The sequence below is a fragment of the Rosa rugosa genome, chromosome 6, assembly GCF_958449725.1.
Source record: "Rosa rugosa chromosome 6, drRosRugo1.1, whole genome shotgun sequence".
In the NCBI taxonomy this organism is placed as follows: domain Eukaryota; kingdom Viridiplantae; phylum Streptophyta; class Magnoliopsida; order Rosales; family Rosaceae; genus Rosa; species Rosa rugosa.
The window spans coordinates 564,476-572,111 of NC_084825.1; the positions used below are offsets into that span (position 1 = coordinate 564,476).

General features: G+C 40.1%; 1 protein-coding gene across 2 annotated transcripts; it reads left to right on the plus strand.

The window, feature by feature from the left end:
- Positions 1–3,389: 3,389 nt before the first annotated feature.
- Positions 3,390–5,191, plus strand: LOC133715790 (uncharacterized). Of its 2 annotated transcripts, XM_062142437.1 has the most exons (4): positions 3,399–3,544; positions 3,795–4,162; positions 4,621–4,728; positions 4,851–5,191. In XM_062142437.1, exons 2-4 carry the CDS (start codon positions 4,100–4,102, stop codon positions 5,070–5,072), a joined length of 393 nt encoding a protein of 130 aa, XP_061998421.1. In that variant the 5' UTR covers positions 3,399–3,544; positions 3,795–4,099; the 3' UTR covers positions 5,073–5,191. The 2 variants fall into 2 exon arrangements, with proteins under 2 accessions (XP_061998420.1, XP_061998421.1); XM_062142436.1 differs by lacking the exon at positions 3,795–4,162 and having other exon boundaries at positions 3,390–3,544.
- The last annotated feature ends 2,445 nt before the right edge of the window (positions 5,192–7,636 follow it).

A 7,636-nucleotide genomic window follows, 5' to 3' on the forward strand; every position in this document is an offset into this window, starting at 1 on the left:
GGTAACCTGATCGCAAGTCCAATTTGGAAAAAATAACTGATCCATGCAACTCATCCAACAGCTCGTCAATGACCGGAATTGGAAACTTATCCTTGATGGTGACTGCATTCAAGGATCTATAATCAACACACATTCTTGATCCTCCATCTTTTTTCTTCACAAGCAACACCAACGATGAATAAGGACTGACACTAGGTCTTACCACTTCGGTTGCTAACATTTCCTTAATGATTTTTTCTATTTCGCTCTTCTGGAAGTGTGGGTATCGATAAGGCCTGACATTAACAGGGTGTGTTCCAGGTTGCAAGTTGATCCGATGATCATGTCTCCGTTGAGGGGGAAGACCCTTAGGCACTTCAAACAGATCATTATACTGCGTTAGTAAAGCAGAAATTTCAGGAGGAATGTCCTTACCTGATGGCTGTGCTTCCACAGGACAGAGCTGCACCATCATAGCCTCTCTCTCTTGTTGCAGTAATCTTGTCATGACCCTACAACTTACCATTTCTGGTTCTCCAGAAGTGATCCCCTGTAAAGTGTATTGTTGTCCTTGCAAAGTAAACTTCATAGTCATGGAATCGAAGTTCTATGTTATATCACCTAGAGTTCGGAGCCATGATGCTCCCAAAAGTACTTCACAACCATTCACTGGCATCACAAAAACCTCAGTGTCCACCCATGTGTCTTGCAACTGTAATTGGATCTGCAACTTACCACCAGACTTTTGAGGAAGTCCCCTGGCCAATACCACCTTTAAAGAAGAAGAATTATCCACTTGAGCTCTGCAATGTTTCAACAAATTAGGGTTAATAAATGAATGTGTGGAACCTCTATCAATGAGGACATGAACTTCTCTCTTGTTGAAACATCCTTTCAGCTGCATTGTCTGAGGCTGCACTGAAGAATTAATGACATGTAATGTGATGGTAGTGCTGTCAATGGTTCCATCACTAATGCCATCCTCTAATTCAACCTCCTCAATCATTACAGGTGGTGAGGAATCCAAATTCTCCCCTACTTCATATGTAGCTTCTATTAAAAGAGCTTGACCAGATTTTTTACAAACATGAGTTTTTGAATATGCTTCATCACAGAAAAAACACAACCCTTTAGCTCTTCGATCATGGTACTCAGCTTGCGACCATTTTCTATCACGAGTAGGGTTGAAATTTGGTCTAACTAACTGATTGTTACCTTGTGTAAGTCCCCTAACACCAGAGGAAGCAACTGGAGTAGGACGAAGTGGTGGACTTGAGCCAAAGAGTTGATTTGTAAAAAATGATCTATGTTGATCGAGAGGAGGTTTCATGTTCTTACGCCCAAGATGCTTGTCTTCAAACACATTAGCCAACTCAAACGCCTCATAAAGAGTAGTAGGTCGCAAAGCTCTAACATTAACCTGTATATCTTCTTTAAGGCCACCAATAAAACTGGCTAACAAAACATCATCAGGAAACCCACCCGCTCTTCTAGCAAGTTTGTTGAATTTTGATTTGAAATCTGCCACACTACCATTTTGGGATAATTTAAACAAAGCAGCTTGACATTCAACTCGAGTCTGCAATCCAAATTCCTTCATCAACAAATCTGAAAACCCTTGCCAAGTATTAGTATAGTGATGCTTGAACAAATGCCAAACATCTGCAGCATCATCAGTCAAATGCATAGCAGCTATGGCAACTTTCCTTCCTTCCGGTATTTGATAAATATCAAAGTACTGTTCGGCCTTATTAAGCCAGTGCAAAGGGTCGCCCCCACCAAATGTTGAGAAATCCAATCGCATCTGTTTCATGGTAGGGAGATAAGGATCAATATCTGGTGGCATTTGTGGGTGAGGGTTTTGGTAGTAGGGTGCATAAGATTGTGGCTGTAAGTATGGACACTGAGAATGGGGTAGTGAGGTTGAAATTGTGGCGTAGGTAGGGGGAACATGAACATGTGTGGTGTGAGTTTGTGCCTGGGTATATAAATATTGTGGTACTGCAAAAGGAAGAGAAGCCCTGGGCTCATAATGTTGAGAACCAGAAAAATTGCATCGGTTGGTGAGAATAACCCATGTGCCTATGAACATTGAACTGATGCGGGTTAGCAGACACAGATGTAGGAGGGAAAAAATATGGGTCATGTGGTTGCTCATAACCTTCCATATAATTAGAATAGCCCACTCTAGTATGCTGAGAATATTGAGGTTGAAGTGCAGCCCTTCCATCTCTCTGTGTAAAAGCATCTCCCATAAACTTACTAGGGCCTGACCTACTTCCATGTGTGATAGGACTACTACCTGCTCCCATTTCCCCCTTATCTGAACTTGTACCAGCACCCACAAGTATGCACGCAGCAGATGACGAAGAATGAAGAGCCATGGACTGATGAGCAGAGTTATCATCTTGGAAAGTGTTCAAAACCCCTAAGCCCGTCACTGGAATTCCCGTCATCGGAATAGACCCCGTAGCCTGAATCTGAGGAGAAGTGGTTAACGGAGGTGGAAGAGAACCAAATCGAAGGGAATCCGAGCTCACTAGATCGGGTTCAGGCTGAGGCAAAGTGTTGACCCGTAGCTGTCGCATCTCGTCCAACAACATTGAACGAAACTCGGCGTTTTGAGCTCGCATACTCGCTTGTTCTGCACGGAGTTCGGCCACTGACTCACTCATCGCTTGTAGCTGGGATTCCGCCATGGCCTGGTGAGCCAAATAGTCTAGCTCCGCCGCCGATAGATCTCGCGACGACTGGCCATTGTTGCCTCCTTTGGGTTTTGGTCCCATGAGCTCGAAGGCTTTGATACCAGTTGTTAGGGGTCTAATCTAAGAATGCAGAAATTAAATGAAGAATAGAGAGAATTTGAAAGGAAAAAACTGGGTTTCATATATTCGATAAGTCCCGAAATTGGGTACAAGCCACCCCAAATAGCTAAAGAGAAATATCAATAGCTAGCTACAGCTGTCCTACTCACCACAAGAGAGCAGCACGTGTATCTTGGCCAAATATATCTATCAACAGTAAGAAAGTAAATAGGTAATGGGCCTGGTGGTCACAAGTACTGGGTCTGCATGGTTGGGAACCCAACAGACGTCGGCTGTCCAACTCTGACGAGGAGGGAGGGAAGGGCCGGAGAGAGAGATAGAAAGAAGAGAGGGAGTTTCAGATCGAAGAGGTACGACCGTGTGAGAGAGAAAGAGAGAGAGAGAGAGACCGTCCAACTGGAGAGAGAGAGAGTATGAGAGGAGTGTAGTTGTTGATTAAAATGAGAGTAAAACTGTCAATAGATGTTAGATTTGGTAAATGGTCACGGCCCTAATTCTATATCCATAGAAATTTTCTCAATCTTTTCAATATCTAGACCAAAATTCTGTGAAATAAAAATAATAATAATAAAAACTCAAACTATAAGGGACTGTTCTCAATCGACAAAGCAACAAACCAAAAAAAGGAAAAAAAGAAAAAGAAAAAAAGGGAGCTCGGAAGGGAAGCGAAGACGAGGATGGCAGAGGAAGGGAAGCCAGATGCCCAATTGTTCCACCTACTCTCTGGTCTCCTCCACCAGGTTCTATCTACCTCTTTTTTTTTCATCCAATTCTTCCTGATTTATTCAGCTTTCAGAATTATGAGGTTGATAATCATCTGGGTATGCTTGTTTTCTTGAAGTTTATGATCTGGGTCTTCTACTAATGTGTTTTACAAGCCTTTTTAGGTTGATAGAGAGAAAGTACAAACTTGATACTTGTTCATTATTTATAGTTTTTATTGGTTCTTGAGACAATTATACGTGCATAACCCTCTTCTGTTATGCTTAGGAAGAAAGAGGCAGACAATCACGCTCATGCCCGTCTGCACTGTTATACAAATGTGATGTTCTAGTGTTAAATTGATTCATATCTCTTCGGGGCCACGTGCTAAACATTTTTTCTTCCTGTTCGTCAAGCAAGATTTTATTTAATTTATTGCAAAAGATGAGACTCTCAAGTCCTAAAGCCAAAGTAATGGTCGTGCATTTGAAGATGAAACCAAGTTTCAGTGCCTTTTTTTCTATAGGAGTTTGAGAAGCAGGTAGGAGAGACTGACTGGCCCTAGCTTTCTATTCTAATGGAAAATACGGATCATGTCGCTGTTGGAGCAGAAGTACCATTGCTGGGGAATATGCATTTTCATGATATGCTTGCTAGTACGTAAGGTCACTGAAGCCATCATCAATTTTTCTTGGTTTTAAGGAAAATTATAGATACACCCTTTCAGCTAACCCTTAAAAAGTGACAAATATTAGGTATTATTTCGTGATATTTGGACCCATGTTATTTGCTATGGGGTGTATCTGTCAATGGTAGAATGATGGTCATTCGTAATAATATAATGTGATAGACTATAATGAAGTTTTGCAGTTAGTAAGAAATAGAAAACAAGATGCAGACAGTTTTTTGGGTAGTAGTCGGAATGTTCAATCGGAAGAACAACATTTTCAAACACCTCTTTTGAAGATTGTGTTTGTGTGTATGTTTTTGTTTAAGTTCAATCCCACGTACTGATGTATTTGTCTTGGTTGGCATTGCTGTTTTGAACCTACCCTGAACGTTTTCCTATTGTTCCTTCCCCGAAAATAACTTGTCAATAACTTCTATGATGCAGGTGGAAGCATTGACCAATCAAGAAGAAGTTGAATTGCGTTCAAAAATTGAAGCCCTTGGATTAGAGGTTACCAAAGTTCCCTCGAAGTCAACTCAGCATCTTGATGAGGTAGTTTCGAGTCCAAGGACATAATTCACTCATAACTTACACATGTTAAGTATCAACACAGTTCTCTATTCTCTATTTATGAATAAGCAGTAACGGTCTTTGTCTGCGTTCAATATGTACAGCTGGAAATAGCCAAGGAATTGGATAAATTATCTGCAAAGTTGGATGATGTAGATGAAATGATATCTTCTGCAATGGCTTCAGATCCTCAGGTCAAGTCACTATTGAGTGGTACTGCTGATGTATGGATGCCGGTCATTACTGCTAGTGCTGATGAACGGCGTACTTTCACAGCATCAATCGCAGATGATAACCCAGAAGCAAAAGGGAAAAGTTTCAGTTAGTTGTTGAGTTGTATTCTTTAGAAGAAATTCAGGATATTATTCTTACATGTTTGTTTAATCCACCAAATAAAAAGAAGTACATTATTCTTAATGACTACTATATATAGTCTTCTTGTCTATCCCCTAATGGTTATTTGTCTTTGCAAACAATCCTGGGGAGTACGGTTCCAAAGGGAAAGTCGAAATTGTTGCTTGCTGTGTTCCAGAAACACAGGGGCTAAAGTTAAATTCATATCCCCTTGATGTCCCAGAAAGACAATGGTGAATGCCAATCCTTTTCCAGAATTCATGGCATAGAACCGATTGTACATGACCCTATAAACCGGCCAAAACTTGGTAACCTTGACATCTTTCACACCTGTGAAGGCTGCAATAACATCGTGGGTGTAAAGTGGCCAATATCTGCCCGAATTAGCATCGAGGGGTCGAAATTACCTCAGGCCCGGGTACAGCTTACCATCGAAGTGAGGACCTTTGAAGAACTGAGGTTGGAGTCTATCGGTTCAACAATCTTCAATCCCATAATTGTAAACTATCTCGGCAGCTCCCCAGTCGTAAAATAGCTTGAGATTGGGTTGAATTAAGTATTCTGCAAAAGTTATATTGAATATTTGAATTAGTTTATGGGAAATTTTATTCACACATCCCTAAATACTTAATACACATCTCTTACTTAATACACCACCCATTTGATTTCTTATTCTATCATTTTATTAAATACACCACTCAAACTACCTAAATTATCCTCAAATCATAATCACTATATATAAATCAATATTAAAATCATCATGCTAAACTTTATCATAATCACAACATTCTATATATATCATAATGAATTTAAATGCATTTAATTATCAGAATCATCATAATAATTTTAATTTTCTTTCAATTATTATCATGAGACCTGTACAATCTTAACAATTTTGTTATTCAAAATTGCTGGTAGTCAAAATTGTTGAAAAATAATCAAGAACATATGAAGAGGATCCAACTAGGTTTATAACTACATTGTTATTATTTTCTCTCCATTAGTTATCATGAATTTCATAAGAGCATCTTTAGCAATGCTAGCCATTTTTTAGTCAAATTTTAGCTAAAGTAGCTAAAAAGTCATTTTAGCTAGCCACTTTAGAATTACGTCTGCATCAATGCTCTCTATTTTAGCTAGTTTTGAATTTATATTATTTTTTAAATGAATATTAAATAGTTTAAATGTATTTATAAATTACATAAAATAACTTAAAAGGAATGTTTTAAATTATAGAGAGCCTCATCCCGCTCTCTATATTTAGGAGCGAGATAGCTAAAAGTTATAATAGAGAGCCACTTAGGAGTCTGGTGCAGCTGCTAAAATAGATAAAAAACTAAACATGCTCTCCAAAATAGCTAAGGAGCCACAATAGAGAGTCTGCTAAAGATGCTCTAAGGATTTTGTAATGCAAAATTGCTAGTCAAGCTTGTAGAAGAAGATTCCAATTAGGGTTTATATATATCATACTAGGTTTTATTTTCTTTCTATTTATTACCAAGAAACAATATGATCGATCATAAGAATTTTGTAATGCATAATTGCTAATAATCAAGCTTGTCATGAACTCATGACAAAGATTTCAACTTGAATTTATAACAATATTAAAAGCTATTAAACATATTCCAATTATAGTTCCTTTTCTAATATGAATGTCTTTTCAGTCATTTCATTTACCCATATAATCTGATTTTAAATGTAAAAAAATTAGAATGTGTATTAAGTATTTAGGGATGTGTTAATAAAATTTCTCTTAGTTTATGTGAGAACACTACTAGCAAAATAACAATACACACAGATTTAACTCATTTAAAAGCCAATAATATCCATTTTCAATAAGTTCGTGTCAAACATCGAAAGACTTTCTTTTCACCTCTCTTCTGGAGCTCCAAAAAACCCGGGCATCCCTTGGTCTAGGGTTTTGAGAAATCTGCTCGTCCGGTGGCGTTCGGAATCGGTATGGGCCTGCCTTGCCGCTGATGAGTCGCTGCCGGACGGGTCTTGATAGCTACGTCGCTCAGTTTTGTTCCAGAGGATGGCTTCGACTCAAGGGGACGATGGATGTTTGACTGGTGAGCATCAGATGTAGGCCCTATGTATGGTGGTTGGGTTGTGCAAGGATGGCTTGAGCGGCGGCGTGGGTCTGCAGATCTAGCGACGACGGCGTGGGTCGATTGGACTGAGCGGCGGCAAGGTTCCCTGGGGCTATGCGGTGGCGAGGTGTTTTGGCTGATCCGGCGTCGACATGGTGGCTGTAGGATTATGCGGCGACGTAGGCAGGTGTGGGACGCGGGGTTTCCAGCCGGCGAGGACGTGGTTCGGCGCCGCTGGTTGCGGCGGAAGTGCTACACAATCACTGTGCGTTGGATCTAGTTTTTGGGCTTGCTGCAGCAACCTGCTGGACCTGGAGTTTGGGCTCTCTTTGGGAGCAGCTGGGCTTCGATTTTGGGCTAGGGTTTTGGCCTTGGCCCGACACTATGTTATTTAGTTTTTGTCTAAATTACAATCATGTTCCGTTTTCAGGGACAGTCTAGGC

Excerpts from the sequence above, each read along its gene's own strand:
- LOC133715790 (XM_062142436.1), top strand. The coding sequence starts at position 3,482 with ATGGCAGAGGAAGGGAAGCCAGATGCCCAATTGTTCCACCTACTCTCT. Across the intron at positions 3,545-4,620 it reads TCTCTGGTCTCCTCCACCAG|GTGGAAGCATTGACCAATCA; the intron begins GTTCTATCTACC and ends TCTATGATGCAG. Across the intron at positions 4,729-4,850 it reads CAACTCAGCATCTTGATGAG|CTGGAAATAGCCAAGGAATT; the intron begins GTAGTTTCGAGT and ends CAATATGTACAG.